Here is an 18,371-nt window from a genome sequence, read left to right on the forward strand (position 1 = left end):
CAATTCCATCCAGGTTGCTGCAAATAATGAGAATTTTTTCTTTTTTTATGGCTGCGTAATATTCCATTGTGTAAATGTACCATAGTTTTTGGATCCAATCATCTGATGGGCACCTAGGCTGTTTCCAAATCCTAGCTATTGTAAATTGTGCTGCTATGAACATAGGGGTGCATATATTCTTTCTGATTGGTGTTTCTAGCTTCTTGGGATATATTCCTAGGAGTGGGATTACTGGGTCAAATGGGAGTTCCATTTTCAGTTTTTTGAGGAAGCTCCATACTGTTCTCCAAACTGAAGAACCAAAAGATAGATATAGAGACAGTAAAGCAATAAGCAGACTGTCAAATTACAGCAGGAAGGTTGGGGAGATCTGGGGGAGATAAGAGATCAACCGAAGGACTTGTATACATGCATATAAGTACAACCAATGGACACAAAACTCTGGGGAGGGAGGGTATGTACGGGAGGGGGGGGGGCATTGGTATATGTACAAAAATAATAATTTAATAAAAAAATATCTTATAAAAAAAAGAAAGAAAGAAAATGAATGAGTAAATTCTATGAGTGCTCCAGTAAAGTAAAAAGAACAGAGAAAACAAGTGTAACAAGATCTTGGAGAAGGAAGGTGAGAGTTAAAAGACTGAGAGAGTATACTTGAGACATTACCTTTGAAAATGGGGAGGACTCTGAAATAGGGAAGGGAGAAGGGCTTGAATATCCATGGCAAAAGAAAAACTTGAGGTAGTTGACACTAATTACTCTAACTTGAAACATACTTTCATTTATTAACTATCATTTATTCTTATTAAGATCACCTCTTCACCAGATTCCTCTTATTATTTTAATCTAAGTAATAACAAAATTATACTATGTAGAGACTTAAAATGAAACCAAGTAGAAATCTGACCTTCTAACCAGCTTATACTAATTAACCAGTTAGAGATGTGCACACAGCAGATAAGACATTATTTATTCACATAAAATTAAAATGTGAAATTATCTTTTTATAAATAATTTAAATTGTTAGTGTAACTTGTAACAAGCAAAATATGATTCTTTCCTACCTTTCATGTACTATCATCTTTCTCCCCACAACTTTTTCAAAAAATGAAAACACTTACCTGTGGTACCAGAATGAACAGATAATGACCTTTCTATCTGGAGTGGTGACATCATCTGTATTGTTAATTTTGCTAAGTAGATGGCTTCATATTCCTAAAAAAAAACAAACAGTTGAATTAACTTCAATATACATTTAAATTCTTATATATCCAAAACAGTGGCTTATGTGTACATTTTTAGTATTCTTAATATCTGGTACCATTTTGTTATAAGAGAAATGCAGGCTTAAAATTCTTACCTCATAATTTCACATTTTCTGATAGGCCAATAGCTTGCATTAGGGTATCATACACTGAACTACCAATTAATATGTATTGGGGCATTAGGATAAGTATGATCCTCTCACCACTTTATTGTTCTGATAGAATGAATGAGAATTCAATGAAAAAGCAACATAAAATTAGCAAAGTGGCAAATTATAATTTGAACATGAGATAAAAAGCTAAGTCAATCAACTAAAAAATTTCTTAGAATAATAGTTTAATAAGGTTGCCAACTAAAAATGTAATAAAAACTAGTAGCTTTCCTATATACAAAACACCAAATAGAAAATGTACTGGGAGAACAACTTAACTTATAATAGGAACAAAAAAGTACGTAGGAATAAATTTCTTAAGAAATGTATATATTCTGTACAGAGAAAACTTTAAAACACTAACAGATATAAAAGTTGATTTGAATAACTGTAACATATTCTCAAAGTAGAAGACTAAAAATTTAATGGAGCCATTTCTTTCTGAACTGTGAATATATCATTAAAAACAACTATAAAACTTCTTCCAATAAAATATATAATTATCAAAATATAAATGCAAGAACCTGCTAGAAAAATTCTAGAAAGAATGAGGGGGCCGAAACCGGTTTGGCTCAGTGGTAGAGCGTCGGTCTGAGGACTGAAAGGTCCTGGGTTCTATTCCGGTCAAGGGCATGTACGTTGGTTGCGGGCACATCCCCAGTGGGGGGTGTGCAAGAGGCAGCCGGTCAATGTTTCTCTCTCATCGACATTTCTAGCTCTCTATCTCTTTCCTTTCCTCTCTGTAAAAAATCAATAAAATAAATTAAAAAAAAAAAAGAAGGGGGTCTTGAGTCATACCATAAATTGTTTATATAACATTATAGTACTTAAAATTGTTTGATATAGGTACAACAATAAGCAGGTCAATGGAACAGAATACAAAGTCCAAAAATATACCCACGAACAGATCAGAATTTGCTGTATAATAAAAATGGCTTTTCAAATCAATTAGCTAAAGACAGATTTCCTTAGAAGAGCTCTTACAAACCAATGAGAAAAAGACCTACACCCTGTATAAACACCAATAGGACAATAACCAAACAGCTGTTAAAATACCTTTGATTACTGGTATTGTTTAGACTCCAAAAACAAGGAGACTAAACTTTAAAGTATGACAAAACAGGTCTTCTTGTTTTTGGCTGGTGTTAAGTTTACATTACTTCAGTCTTTTTAGAATTAATTTGATATCATCTTTCAAATGCCCTCTAATCCAGCAATTCCACTCTGATCAGTTATCTTACAGGTATATTCACAGAGATGCACCTATCCTTTCCAATACTATTTATAATCATCAAAGGTTAGAAACAATCTAAAGGCCATGTTAAAAGGAAGTGGCCATATTAAAATGTTATATATGTACATACTACATATAAAATGTTTTGCAGATAGAGCTATACATGCTGGGATTTTTTGTTTTTCTTTTGCTTTTTATACATGCTGTTTCAGAATGATATACTAAGGCATACTATTAGGGAGACTTATTTTTCATTGTATTCTCCTTAGGCATCATTGAAATTAAAATTTTAAAACATGAGTTGAGTGCATATTACTTTTTCAAATCAGTTTTTTTAAAAAGATGTTTTTACATAACTGTTAAGAGGCAAAGAAACTAATAAATTACAGGTAACTTTGTGTTCTATAACATAAGGAATAAAAAAATTTTACACCAACATGGTGAAACTAGAGTCACCAATGTTTCTCTTTTAAATGAAGTAAAAGAAAAAAAAGATATAGTCAACCATATGGTGACTGCCAGGGAAAAGAAGGGCTGGGGGAGGTAAAAGATGGTAAAGGAAGAGATAAATAGTGATGGAAGGAGACTTGATTTGGAGTGGTAAACACACAATACAATGTACAGATGATGTATTGTAGCATGTGTACCTGAAACATGTATAATTAACCAATGTTACCCCAATAAATTCAATTAAAAAAAAATAAAATTGTTTTAAAAAATGAAGTAAAAATTAATAGTAAATTGAAAACAAAAATGAAGCCCTAGCTGTTTTGGCTTAGTGGATAGAGCAAAGGCCTGCAGAACAAAGGGTCCCAGGTTCATTTCCAGTCAAGGACACAAACATGGGTTGCAGGCTCCTTGCCGGCCCAGGCCCTTGGTCGGGGCACATGCAGGAAGCAACCAATTGATATGTTTCTCTCACACTGATATTTCTCTTTTTTCCCTCTCTCTTCCACTCTCTCTAAAAATCAATGGAAAAATATCAAGTGAAGATTAAAAAAAAGAAAAAAAAATGAGATAAAATTTAAAGTGCAGTAACTGAGACAATCTATGTTATAATGCACTTGATGTCTAAATTTGAAATTTATTCATGAATCAGCCAGAGCACATTCTTCAACCTATGATTTTCCTTCTTGAAAAAAAAAATCTTAACTTTTTAGGTGCATCTTTTTGGGCATAACAAAATCTGAAAAATCATGGAAAAGATAAAGCATCTAAAATTTAACAAGTTGCTGTATGTAACATACTTAGAATCAAAACTCAATGTGTGTGACCAAAGTAGAGAAAGAAACTGAAGAAATTTCTAACTTGAATTATTTTACTTTATATTTAACAATGTGTCTTTAATTTTCTGGTAATTGCAGCCCCTCCTCCCCGCCTGTTTTTTTTTTTTTAGTCCTCACCAGAGGATATTTTTTCATTGATTTTTAGTTAGAGTGGAAGGGGGAGGGGGAGAGAAAGAGAGAGAGACATCAGTGTGAGAGAGACACATCGATCAGTTGCCTCATGCATGTGCCCTGACCAAGGCTGGGCATAAATGCCCTTGACCAGAATCCCACCTAGGACCTTTCAGTCCATAGGCCAATGCTCTATCCACTGAGCTAAACTGGTTAGGGCTGGTATTATTATAATAGCAGTTTTTAAGAAAATTCTTTTGGCCATATTATCCAAAGCAATATATAAATTAATGGAATCCTCATTAAAATCCCAATTTTTTAAAGAGACAGGATAAAAAAGTATCATATTGCCGAAACTGGTTTGGCTCAGTGGATAGAGCGTCAGCCTGTGGACTGAAGGGTCCCAGGTTCGATTCCGGTCAAGGGCATGTACTCTGGTTGCGGGCACATCCCCAGTGGGGGGTGTGCAGGAGGCAGCTGGTCGATGTTTCTCTCTCATTGATATTTCTGGCTCTCTATCCCTCTCCCTTCCTCTCTGTAAAAAAATCAATAAAATATATATTTTTAAAAAAAGTATCATATTTGTATGGAACCACAAAAGACCCCAGATAGCCAAAGCAAAATGCCTAGAAAATGTATCAGAAATGTATACTTGAAATCTACCAGTATATCATATTATAAACCAATGTCACCCCTATAAATTTAACTTTAAAAAAAAACACAAACTTTTAAATAGAAATGCAAACTTGAAGAATCAAATTAGATTATGACAATTTTTAAGTATTTACAAAGTAAATTTTACACCTAAATTACATGGACGTAAGATTTTAATTCTCCTACTTTCTAATTACCTAAAAAGGGGAGAAAAGAGAAGTTACCTGAAGTTGATGAACAAATCCAGCATTAGGATTAATACAAAATCTTCTTTCTTGAACATAGGCAAATGCATCTCTGAAAACAGAAAAAGAAAATTCAAGTGATGTTCATGAATTAATCTTAATTGTGAGAATTCATCTGAAATAAAAACTTATATATTTACTCAAAACTAGAGGCCCAGTGCACGAAATTCATGCACTTGGGGGGGGAGGGGTCCCTTAGCCTGGCCTGCGCCCTCTGGCAGTATGGGAGCCCTGGGGGGATGTATGACTGATGGTTTAGGCCCATTAAGCCGTCAGTCAGACATCCTTAGCACTGCCATGGTTATGGGAGAGGCTCCCACCACTGCTGCTGTGCTCACCAGCCATGAGCCTGGCTTCTGGCTGAGTGGTGTTCCTTCTGTGGGAGCACAATTACCACCAGGGGGCAACACCTGCATTGAGTGTCTGCCCAATTGTGGTCAGTGTGCATTATAGTAACAGGCCATTCCACCATCGGTCATTTGCATATTAGACTTTTATTATATAGGACAGAAAATCATAATCATATAGCTTGTAGTGAGTGGTAGTGCAAATATCGACAGCATGGTCAGACTAATCACAATAGAATGGTATTATTATAATACCTATCTTGGAGGGCTATTGAGAAGATGGGGGTTAAGTATAGAGCACTGTATAGAGCATCTGTCACATATACATGATCACAATATTATCAATGGTAAATGAGAAATGTATCTACTTCCACACTGTTATGAAGCACAAATGAGATAAAAATGCCTAGAAAATAGAGCCTGGAACACAGTAGAGATCCAAGAAAAGGAAGTTACTTTCACTATTAATGGTATTACTGATAAGACAGCAAATGATAAAGAGAATATATAAAAGTTTCCCAATGCTTTTTCATCTTTTTCAAGTAAATTATCTGTATTCAAATAATATTATTTGAGAACTTATAAGCAAACTTGTTCATTATAATTTAAACACAAAGGATATGAAAACAACAACAAAAACAACAACACTAAATAAGCACTTGAGAAGTCCAGGGCTTTCACAGGGAAAGCAGTTGTGGGGTGGGAGTGGGAACAAAGAAGACGCAAAGTAGAAATGGGGGTTCCAATTCCAATTGTGACCACCACTGCCATCCGGGGGGTAGCCCGGAACAGCAAAAGGAGGCCAGCCAATCCTTCCCATAAGGGCAGCAGCAGCACCCGGGGATATATTGCCAATAAGAAGAAAAAGTGTCCACCTCTAGCTTTGCACAGCGTATCAGCATGGAAGCCATGAGTGAAAAGAAAATGGTGCTTTCTGATTTTAGCACAGGACCTTCAGAGAAAACTTGCAAACCTTGGCCATTTAAGGATCTCATCTTTGTGCACTCTCGTCATGGTGATATACAGTATTGATGCTCCTCCATCCTTCAAACCAGTTAGCATTCTGATGTTTCAGGTCTTCTTTCTAACTACACTGATCCACAGAGCAAGCTGCGGTTCAACCCCATCAAACACTTTCCCTACATTTGCAGGCTGCCATCCTATGCTGTCACTGGCTTCTTGGCCCTGAGAAAGACCACAAATTTGTTCCCTGAGCCTTGAGAAATGGAGTTGAAGTGGAAAACTATTTCAAAGCTAGACTTTGGACTCACAATTTTGCTTCATGAAAACATACTCATTCTGTTGTCAATCTGGAAATGTCAGTGCTTTGCTTTGGAAAGAATGTTTGGCTTTAAGGTTTTTGTCCCATATGCTTTTCATCCACATGTGGTATTTCCTGTTGAGTTATATTTCATTTGTTGCCTCAAGTAAAATCATTTGACAAGAAAACAACAACAAAAAAAAACAATACAAAAAAACAACATTTGAATGTTTATTATGTGTCAGATACGTGGATCCAATGCTGAACATAGTTCAAAAGGAGAGTAATGGGGAACATGATATAAAAATGGAGGCTGCCCAGCCAGCATGACTCAGGTTGAGCACCCTGAGAACCGGGAAGTCATGGTTCAATTCCTGGTCAGGGCACATGCCCAGATTAAAGGCTCAATGCCCAGTTTGGGGCAGGCAGGAGGAAGCCAACTAATGATTCTTTCTCATCAATGATGTTTCTATCTCTTTCTCTCCTCTCTGAAACCAATTTTAAAAAGTACTGAAAAAAGAAGATGGAGAGGTTTGATGGGTCCATGTCATGCAAGTTCATTTGCTAGGTTAAGTTATTAAGAATTAGAAACCTTTGAAAGCTTTTTGGGGTAAGGTAATTATATGTTCAGATCAGATTTATCTTTGGAAAAGATCATTCCAAGTATAAGGTGAAGAACAAAACAGACAGGAGAAAATACAAGAGATCACTAAGAAGGCTCCTACTGGAAGAGTCTAGGAAGACACTACTGAGCTTGGATTAGGGGGATTAAATGATGAGGGAGAGATATATTGATACTACTCAATGATAGGACTGGTTAATGGATCCGTTTAGGAGGTGGGGAATAAAAGAGGGGGATGGTGGGCATGATTGTAAGATTTCTAACTTGTGCAACTAGACACACTAACAAAGGAAACACTGCACAATGGCCAGGTTTATGTTCAGTTTTGGGCCAAAAGTTTATGATCCCTCCTCTCTTTTTTTTTAATCTTTGCACATGCTTGGATTTAGATTATTTTGGTAAATATAATCTAATTATATTTTTGGAAAAGATTATTTTGGACAAGAAAGACTACACTGAATTATGAACAGAAATTAAAACAATTCTTAGGTAATTTTTCATCCAACTACTGTTAAAGGAAAACATAATAAATTAGCTTTTAAAGAAGGAAAGCAATAACATCTACATGTAGGTGTTTTAAAACTTATACTAGCTGCCGATATCGGTTTGGCTCAATAGATAGAGTGTCGGCTTGGGGACTGAAGGTCCCGGGTTTGATTCCTGTCAAGGGCATGTACCTTGGTTGCGGGCACATCCCCAGTAGGGGGTGTGCAAGAGGCAGCTGGTCAATGACTCTCTCATCGATGTTTCTAACTCTCTCTCTCCCTTCCTCTCTGTAGAAAATCAATAAAATATATCTAAAAAATTTATACTAACCAATTCCCTAGCAGTAAACAGTCTTCCAAGGATGATTTTAACGGTAATTACCTTGGCTTCTTAAAACAATAATAGCACTAGCTCCATAAAACAAAACAAAAAATGTAATCTAAGTAAATAAGGTAGACAGGGCAGACAAGCTACAAAGGTTAAGAGCTAAAGCATCTGGTACAAGAGCTTCCTAATCAAACATGACTAGATAACAAAATCAAAAGATTAATTTTAAACTCCCAATTTCTCCATAAAGTCCATTTTAATAATAATTTAAATTGTGGCTTGATTTCAGAGTACTTTCTTACCTGTACTTCATTCCAAATGTTTCCATAATGTATGCAATAACAAAGGCAGCACTGAAAAGGGGGGAAAAATTTTAGAAAAAAAAAAACAGAACAAAAAACAGAAAACACAACTCATTAATTAAATGTTAGAGAGAGAAAAAAATTATCTCTAACTTCATACCTCCTGGAGATCCCTGCATTTCCGTGGACAAGAACTTTCCCTGAAAAACAAGAAATAGTTATTCTGATAGAAAAATACAAAACAAGAAGTCAAGAAAACACAACTTTGAGAACAGTCCATTATATATAATTAGAACTTCTATATCCTGAATTTAAAATGAATACTAACTGCCCTAGCTGGTTTGGCTCGGTAGATAGTGTAGGCCTGTGGACCAAAGGGGTCTGGGTTTGATTCCGGTCAAGGGCATGCACCTAGATTGCAGGCTCCTCCCTGGCCTGCGCCCTAGTTGAGGCTCCTACAGGAGGCAACTTGGATGTTGTATATTTTAGGATATAAACAGACCAGATTTCTCTCACATTGATATTGCTGTCTTTCCCTCTCTCTTCCACTTTTTCTAAAAATCTATGAAAAAATATCCTCAGGTGAGGATAAATATGTAAATAAAATGAATACTAATTAAATTAACTAAACAAATAATCTAAATATAAACATTAGCTAAGTAAATATTATTTACCTCCAGTTTGTAAGCTCCCATCAATAAATTCTTTAGTCTGAAGGCAAAAACAATGTGTTATAATAAAACATGTAGATTAACATAAACACAAAATACATACAGTGAAACAAAATATATTGAGAACAATTTCCTGATAATTTATATGAATAATAATTACATTAATTCAAGAATTTTCAAAATGCTACAAATACAATTTGAAGTTTAAAAAATTATATAGGAGCTAAAATTTAATTTTAGTGATTTCTCAAATTTTAAAAACATATATAACACCACAAATTCAGTCATAACACAGAAAAAGTTCAGAACCATAATTAAGAGGTCAAACTATAAATACATTTTAATATTAAAATATTGATACCTACCATGGGGAAAAAACGTATTATATTTTCAACTGGATTATCTGCAATATCCAACACTAAATATCTGAAAACAGAATATTTTGTGATAAGCACACGTTCAGACAAAACTTCTTTATGTATTAAAAAAACTAACTGAAAATTTCTAGACAACCACAAAAATGCAAAATAACTTTCAAAGTATCATATTCCCAAGAACTGGGCCATAGACTGTATATTGCTTAAAGCATACATAATATTATATATTTTTATTAATTTCAGAGAAGGGAGATTTATATATATGCATCAATGATGAGAGAAAATCATTGATCAGTTGCCTCCTGCAAGCCTCCCACTGTGGATCAAACCCCCAACCCGGACATGTGCCCTGACTGGGAATCGAACTGTGACCTCCTGGTTCATAGGTCGACGCTCAGTAACTGAGCAACGCCAGTCGGGCAGCATACGTAACATTTAAAGCCTTAAATAACACATGTGAACATTTCTCTGATATGTTAATATTAAAAAATCTATCTGGTTAAAATAGAAAAGTCACAAGAAAAGACCTTCCTCCAGATCAGAGTGGACCTAGAAAATAAAGGCAAAAAGTGCTTATATTCATTATTGTTATTCTTCTATTTCTACTTCTTTAGGATTATGATTCTTCTCTGAATGGTCCTGTAATTCACTCCTCCTTACAACTCTACAGAGAGCACTTCAGAAGAAGCCTAAAGTTTGAAAGAGAAGAACTAATCAAAATAGAAGGCAGTCTGATGGAGCCAACAGTAAAAAATTCACTGTTTGAACTAACTTTCAGTAGCACAAAAAGTTAAGAGGCCACCTGTCCTGGAATTTTATGCTTTGGAAAACATTTAAAATAAGATATTATTAATATGCTAGGCTTTTTTTATTTTGTGAAAAACATCCATTTCTAATTTATCCAACATGACCTGTTTACTAACACAACTATAAATAAGTTATGAAAATAATTTTTAGTCAATATTATTTTAAAAATTACAGTCCTTTAATGGTAAAATATTAATAAATTCAGGGCATATCAGAGAGAAGTTGAAGCTCAGGATCCAAGGATAATCCAATGTAAAAACCATAAGGATTCTGACAACAACAGTACCTTAGAATGATGGGATAAATCTTTGCTTCAGGGGGAAAAATGTTAATTTAGAGTTAAACTAAACTATCTTACTACATGCCATTTTGAATGTCAAAAGCTACTAATGGCCCTCGCTGTTTTGGCTCAGTGGATAGTGCCGGCCTGTGGACTGAAGGGTCCCGGGTTCAATTCCAGTCAAGTGCACATTCCTAGGTTGCGGCTAGATCTCCAGTAGGGGGCGTCCGAGAGGCAGCTGATCAATGATTCTCATCACTGATGTTTCTATCTCCTTCTCCCTTCCACTCTGAAATTAATTTTAAAAAAAATTGAAAAATATATTTTTTAAAAACTATTACTAGAACTATCCTATATAATAAAAGCCTAATATGCAAGTGTCCAACCATTCACCAGTCACTAAGACATGCACTGACCACCAGGGGCAGATGCTCCGACTGGTAGGTTAGTTTGCTGCTGGGGTCTGGTTGATCGTGACTGGGTAAGATGAGCTAGACATGCCCTAGAGCCCTCCTGCGGTCCCTTCCCATGTCTGGGACTCAAGCGATTTTGAGGTGCATTTGTGAGTGGTGGGGACTTGACTCTGGGTCCCGTGGTATGCTCCAGACTCTTACAGGAGGAAGATTTTCACATATATTTTACTAATTTCCTTTCATCTCTGACACTTCTATTATAGAGAAAGGGCAAATAGCAATATTAAGTTATTTCCTCAAATTAAATCCCCTTTTAATGTGCACAAATTTCATGAATCGGGTCACTAGTTTGCTTACATATGTAAATTATTATGGAAGGATTCTCAAAAAGAAGTAACAATTGGATACCTTTAGGAAGGGACTGAATCACGGGATAGGAACAGGGAAACCTACTTTTTGTATACAGTATTTCAAACCTTTAGAATTCTGCATTATGTACATGAATTACTTATTTAAAATATTTTATTTTTTAAAAATATATATTTTATTGAATTTTTACAGAGAGGCAGGGAAAGGGATAGAGAGTCAGAAACATTGATGAGCGAGAAACTTTAATCAGCTGCCTCCTGCACACCCCACACTAAGGATGTGCACGCAACCAAGGTACATGCCTTTGACTGGAATTGAACCTGGGACCCTTCAGTCTGCAGGCCAATGCTCTATCCACTGAACCAAATTGACCAACATTAAAATATTTTAAAGGACATTTATTTTTAAAATGATGTCTTATACAACCCATCTCTGTACAGAAGAAAATCTGATATAATAAAATCAACTTGAATTAAAAACCAGATTACATGTTTGCTACCCGTAACATTTTAATAAATAAAAGCGATAATCTTACCTAAATAATTGTTGAAAGTTTGGTTTAATAAAGTTCGCTTCAATATTTTGTCTTATGCATATGATATGGGTTACTCCGTGTTTCTGTAGTATAGGTAGCTATAAAAAAAGAATAGGCAGGGGAGAGAAACAGTTTAAAATACAAACATCATCTTACTGTAACACAGATGTTTGAAAATACACAATTCAACATTAGAATACAGACACATCTGAACTTTAAATAAAGGTGATTAAAGCTAATTTTAATCTAACTGCTGTGGCCAGTTTTCCATTGGTAGAGCATCAGGCTGTGGACCAAAGGGTTGCAGGACTGATTCCCAGTCAAGGGTATGTACTTTGGTTGCACATTCCTCACCCCCAGTAGGGTCATGTGTGGAAGACAACCAATTGATATGTGTCTCTCACATCGATGTTTCTTTCTGTTTCTCTCTCTCTCATCCCATTCTCCCTCCCCTTCCTCTCTCTAGAAATCAATGGAAAAAATAATATAACTTTAATGATCAGCAAGAGATTTCAATGTTTCAAGATTAATACGTTAAATCTCCTCAAAAGACTAATAGGACTATTTTACAACTAAAATTTTAGAGCTCAATGGGAACTTAAAGATAATTTATTTGGAAAACAATACCATACAGTGGCTAAAAACATGGACTTTGGAGTCATAAGAGCCCAAGCTTTATATCTCACCTCTGCAGTTCAGTTTTCTCATGTGAAAAATGGGGAAAGCACTACCTAGTCACTGAGTGGTTGTAAGAAGTAGATAAGAAAAATAAAATAGAAAACTCATTTATGATTTGTGGTTAAACACTTGAGGATCACTGGCACGGTAAAATTTGGAAAGAGGCAGGTACTCCAATGCAACAATTACTGTTAACATGCAATTATTTGTGAACTTTCCCTCAAATAAAACTCTTACTACTAAAATAAAAATTATTCTAAAAAAGTGGATTAATAAAGTCTCTTGATGAACCTAACCTAAAGTTCATACCTTGCTTTTCATAGCGGAAGAATATGGGCCTAAAAACAATCCAGGTAAAATTTCCTAGAAAGAAAAAAAAAAAAGATATTTACCATCAGCAATTTAAATCTATATAAAATATGTACCCTAAAAGTGGATATTGGGTGTTTTCATAGTTTATAATAATTTGCTAAAAAGCTGATTATCTAGAGAGCATTTCCCAGCTACAATGAGCAAATGATTGGGAAGAGAAATGAAGATGTGCTTTATATATCAAACAAGATATTCAAAATTCAAATGTGGTTCTGAATAATACATTCCAGATATTAAGCTTCCACAGTGCTTTCTTCTTCCCCGAGTTTAGCAGTTTGGGTAGAATTAATACATTGTAGGATTATCTTTTACGTTAATAAAACACCTCTAATTTTACTTCTATTCTCTGATAAAATCTAGAAATAGGCATAAAAAAAATCTTCCCTTTGGAATTACATTTAGCCTTATTCAGCCACATCAAAAGCAGTACCAGATACAAGATTAGAACTGCTATCTAGCCCGGACAGCATAGCTCAGTGCTTGAGTATCAACAAATGAACCAGGAAGTCACGGTTGGTTCTTGGTCAGGGCACATGCCTGGGTACTGGGCTTGATCCCCCAGTATGGGGCATGCTGGAGGCAGCCAATCAATGATTTTTTCTCATTATTGATGTTTCTATCTCTTTCCTTCCTCCTTCCTCTCTGAAATCAATAAAAAAAATATTTTTAAAAAAGAACTGCTAGAGAGATCCAAGATGGCTGCACCCAGGTGAACACCTAGCCGCAGACGCACACAACAATTTCAATAAAATACAACTAAAATATAAAACGGACATTGCCCAGAACTACAGGAAGGTTGACTGACTGGAAATTCTACAGTGAGAAGCAAGGAGAAAACCAGAAGGAGGCACGGAGGAGCTGGAAAAGCCCAAGGTACGGAGACGCAGCGTGCGGAGAGGACGGAGCCGGAGAGGAGGGAGGCGCAGTGCCTGGCGGGCGTTCCCTAGCGGAAAGGAAATAAAACTCCGACTGTGCTGGGCCCCCGACTGCTCTGAACCCCAGTTCTAGGCCAGACCCCGGGGACTCAGGCTCAGCCATAGGGAGCCGGGCTGTAAGGCAGAACCCCAGGGAGAGGCGAAAGGAGGTCCCGGCGGCAAGCACACTGCGCGCAGAGAAGGGACGGTTGGCTGTGCCGCGGGATTGCCCTGAGACTGGGGCTCCAGACTGCTCTGAATGCCACCTCCAACTCCACTTCCAACTGAACTGAACCCCAATACCGGGCTCATTGGGGGAGAGCATAGACTGTTTGGCAGCTAGCACTGAAGGACCCGCATAGGGCGGGGCTGACGGGAGCCAAAGCTGCAGGCTTCACCCTGAAACCCCGTCCCATCTGTAACTGCGAAATGCGACAAAATAGATCACAAATGAAAGAAATGGAGGACAAAAAGCGTCTGGATATAGAGTTCAAATCTACGCTTATAAGGTTTTTCAAGAATTTCCTAGAAAAGATGGATAAGGCCTCTGAGGATATGAAAAGAGATCAACTAGAATTAATAAGGAGTCAACAAGAAATGATAAGGGATCAACAAGAAATAAAGAACACATTGTCTGAAATAAAAAATATTTTACAGAGTCCTAAAAACAGAAGGGAAGATCGCAAGAATCAAGTCAAAGATTTGGAACATAAAGAGCCAGAAGACACTCCTCCACAGAAGCTAGAAGGCAAGAGAATCCAGAAAATTGAAGATAATGTAAGAAACCTCTGGGACAACTTCAAGCGAACCAACATCAGAATTATGGGGGTCCCAGAAGATGAGAGAGAGCAAGGTATCGAAAACATACTGAAAGAAATAGTGACAGAAAACTTCCCCCACCTGGTGAAAGAATTAGACTTACAAGTCCAGGAAGCGCACAGAACTCCAAACAAAAGGAATCCAAAGAGGACCACACCGAGACACATCATTATTAAAATTCCAAGAGCAAAAGACAAAGAGAGAATATTAAAAGAAGCAAGAGCAAAGAAGGTAGTTACCTATAAAGGAGCACCTATACGATTGTCAGCTGACTTCTCAACAGAAACCATGCAGGCCAGAAGGGAATGGCAAGAAATATTCAAGGTGATGAATAGCAAGAACCTACAGCCAAAAATAATCTACCCAGCAAAGCTATCACTCAGAATCGAAGGCCAGATAAAGAGCATCACTAATAAAAAAAAGCCAAAGGAGTTCATCACCGCCAAACCAGAATTATATGAATTGCTGAAGGGGGTTCTTTCAGAAGAGAAAGTAAACAAAGAAAAAAATTATGAACAACAAATACGTAACTATCAACAAGTGAATCTAAAAACCAAGGAAATTAAAAAAATCTGATGAACAATATTAACTGTTGAATATAATAGAATCAGAGGTATGGAAGGGGAGTGAACTGACGATTCTTGGGGAAAAGGGGAGAGGGGGGCGTGGGAAGAGACTGAACATAAACTGTGCACCTATGGATGAGGACAATGGGGAGAGGGGAAAGGGCAGAGGGTGGGGTGGGAACCTGGTGGAGGAGAGCAATGGTGGGGGGGGGGGGGGAAGGAACATTTGTAATAATATGAACAATAAAAACTTAAAAAACAAACAAAAAAAACTGCTATCTATAGTTAATAATTGAAAAAGTATAGCAAGTGAAAAAAAAGCCCAAATTCAAATGTTTGCTTACTGACAATTTCAACAATTAAACTGTCAATTTATGTTGCATTAAAACTTATTCTTTGAGAATTCAATCTAGAATGCTTTCAGTCAGGCTGTATCATACCCAAGATACTAACTTAGTAGTTCAGTTCTATAGGATATCTTCTGATTTCTTGTAACAGCTTCTTGTGAGCAGAAATAACCTTTTACTCATCTTTGCATTCCTCACAGCACCAAGTAAAATGCCTCTTAGGTACTCACATACTATATTTATTTATTTATTATTTTTTTAAATTAAATTATTATCTGTGTACATATTTCCCATACATGACCTCCCTCCCCAGAGTTTGGTACTCACATACTTTTAAAAACTGGATTTTCACTAAGAAATAAACTGATTTTTAGAAGTAAAAGGATTCCCAGGAACAAAAGATATTGCTTGACCATAGGTCTAGGAGAGTGACTGTAAATGGTGAGAAATGCAAAAGAAAAGTGAACTGTTAAGAGAATTAGCTATTGCTTAAGTCATACCACACTGGGAGAGTTTAACTCAGTCTTTTAGAGGAGTTAGATATGGAAGTTGATTGGAAATCACTAATATAACACATTGTATTAGTATCTAAGGTATGATATAGTCCGAATGACAGATTTCCATATACACTGAACTCTTCTAAACGTATCTAAACTAGACAAGCAGAACAAACTGCTTTCAAAAGGAATAAAAATACTGTACCAAATTTTTAAATGCAAAAAAACGAAGTGACTCATTTAGCATGCACATATATTATTGTGTCCATGGTTCTAATCTTAAAAATAAGAACTGCAACAATTCATTTCTCATCTTTTTAAGATCCACAATTAAGTTAAAATCTATTAATATTTAAAAAACTTAGTGATGAACCTACAGATTATGAGTCAACAGATGAGCCACAAAGGATTCAAATCCTTCACGAAAATAGGTTATTTAATGATCCTATATCATAAAAGGGTAAATATGCAAATTATCCTCTTCACCGAGAGTTTAACCGGAGTTCAACCAGGTGATGGGGCTGGCTGGCCAACCTCCTGAGTCCACTAATAATATAGGTTGGCTTAAGTAAACAAAAAGGTTGTCATACCTGCATCTCACGTCTCATAGGGTAGGTCCACTCCTTAAAAATAGAAAAACACACACAAGAATAAAAGTTAAATAGCATTATAAAAATTGTCATCCAATTAAAGGTTAAAGATGTGACATTCAAGCATGTGAAATTTTAAGAAAGGATTATACTTTAAGAATATTCTATATAAATAGCAGATTCAATTGGCTACACAAACACTTGAAAATGTAAGTAACAAGAAACAAGGTATTCTTTAAATAATTGGCCTTCCAAAACTATGACTATATTACTTCATACAATGGATAGAACAGTTCATGAATTATAATAGATATTCCAGAAGTTTCTCCCCCAAATAATCCTCTAAATTATAGATATTAATAGACTTTTTTTACATTCATGCCAACTCAAATCAACTGGCAGCAGATAGCTAAAATAAAGTGTGGAAAAGACTAAGGAAGAAGAGTGTTGTGATCAATAAGCAATATCTGCAATGGATGAAAGAAGAATAGTATATGACAGATATTTGCCATCTCTGATCTAAACTGCCAGATGCTTGTCAAACAGCCTTTCCCATATCTTACTTGGGCTTAAAATTCTGTCTTGTTTAATTCATTTGAAATATACATTTCAAGAAAGCATAGATTTTATTCTGTTTTTGGAATGCAGACCAAGATAAAGAAGTTGGAAAATAATAGAAAATGCCAATGGCAAAGACAAAAATATTTTAAAAGCTAAGGAAAAACCAAAGAAATGACAGTAAATTGACATGAAAAATCAAATAAATGGATTGCATTCCAAGTTTCCAACTTGGTTGCTTAAAACTCAGAATTGTAAATAGTAATTAGATTTCTGAAGTTAAAACTGGAAGATTTGCTTTAAAAAAAATACACAAACCTTTTATTTTAAAATAATTTTAGGATTACAAAAAAGTTGCAAAAAATTGTATAAGAAATTTCCTTTATCCCGATTCTCCAAGTCAGAAAAAATATTTTTAGAACTTTTATACACCTAAAATGGAAAGGGAGAATACTCCTGCAATGACAGCAGGCTTCTTTAAAAACAAACAAAATACACAGAGAAGAAACAGAAAATATATTTTAATATTGAAAACTGGTCTCAGCAATGTAGTAGTAGTAAATTATAAATCCTGAGAAATTGTCTATGTAATGACAGTTTAAAAAAGAGAAAAAGCCCAGCTAGTGTGGCTCAACTGATTGAGCATGGTCCCATGCACTAAGAGGTCGCTAGTTCTATTCTTGATCAGGGCACATGCCCAGGTTGTGGGCTTGATACCCAGAAGGGGGTGTGCATGAGGCAGCTGATTAACTGATGTTTCTCTCTCATCCATGTTTCTATCTGTCTTTCTCTCTCCCTTCCTCTCTCTCTAAAAATCAATGAAAATGTTAAAAAAAAATATATATATATATGAGAGAGAGGAGGGAGGGAAGGAGGGAGGGAAGGAGGGAGGGGCAAGCCCTGGTGCAGTAGTTCGATTAGAGCATCATCCTGATGCATCAAGATTGCAAGTTCAAGTCATGATCAGGGCACATATAAAAATTAACCTCTCCATCTCTCTTTCAAAATCAATCAATACTTTTTTTTAAATGAGAATTTATGAATATGGACAACAGTGTGGTGATTGTGGGGAGTGGAGAAGAGGGCATTGAGTCAATAAATGAAAAAATTAAATGAAAAACAACAAAAAATAAAATTTATCTATGTAAAAAACTAATCTTTAAATGCACAGCTAAATTAACAAGCAAGTTAATCACTAGAGATTAGTTTTGCCTGTATTTTAACTTCTTATACTGTAAATGGAATCAACTGTTTTATGTCTGGCTTCTTTCTTTACACTTAATGTC

The 18,371-nt window shown here is 35.7% G+C and overlaps 1 protein-coding gene and 1 pseudogene across 4 annotated transcripts in view; one reads left to right on the plus strand and one right to left on the minus strand.

Moving 5' to 3' along the window:
- The window catches only part of STYX (serine/threonine/tyrosine interacting protein), a 44,113-nt gene that overhangs the window by 10,894 nt on the left and 14,848 nt on the right, over positions 1 to 18,371 (minus strand). For 2 of the 4 annotated variants that reach the window (XM_036436603.2, XM_036436585.2), the window contains exons 2-10: positions 16,528 to 16,560; positions 12,732 to 12,785; positions 11,745 to 11,842; positions 9,329 to 9,389; positions 8,967 to 9,003; positions 8,453 to 8,492; positions 8,293 to 8,343; positions 4,927 to 4,999; positions 1,122 to 1,215 (exon numbers count right to left, since the gene is read on the minus strand). In XM_036436603.2, the coding sequence (XP_036292496.1) occupies positions 1,122 to 1,215; positions 4,927 to 4,999; positions 8,293 to 8,343; positions 8,453 to 8,492; positions 8,967 to 9,003; positions 9,329 to 9,389; positions 11,745 to 11,842; positions 12,732 to 12,785; positions 16,528 to 16,560 (541 nt within the window). Of the gene's footprint in view, positions 1 to 666; positions 687 to 1,121; positions 1,216 to 4,926; positions 5,000 to 8,292; positions 8,344 to 8,452; positions 8,493 to 8,966; positions 9,004 to 9,328; positions 9,390 to 11,744; positions 11,843 to 12,731; positions 12,786 to 16,527; positions 16,561 to 18,371 lie in introns of all 4 variants that reach the window. The other 2 variants (XM_036436613.2, XM_045580620.1) reach the window with 2 other exon arrangements.
- Positions 5,952 to 6,989, plus strand: LOC118718157 (annotated as a pseudogene).

This window comes from Pipistrellus kuhlii, unplaced genomic scaffold (assembly GCF_014108245.1).
Source record: "Pipistrellus kuhlii isolate mPipKuh1 unplaced genomic scaffold, mPipKuh1.p scaffold_m20_p_1, whole genome shotgun sequence".
Taxonomy (NCBI): domain Eukaryota; kingdom Metazoa; phylum Chordata; class Mammalia; order Chiroptera; family Vespertilionidae; genus Pipistrellus; species Pipistrellus kuhlii.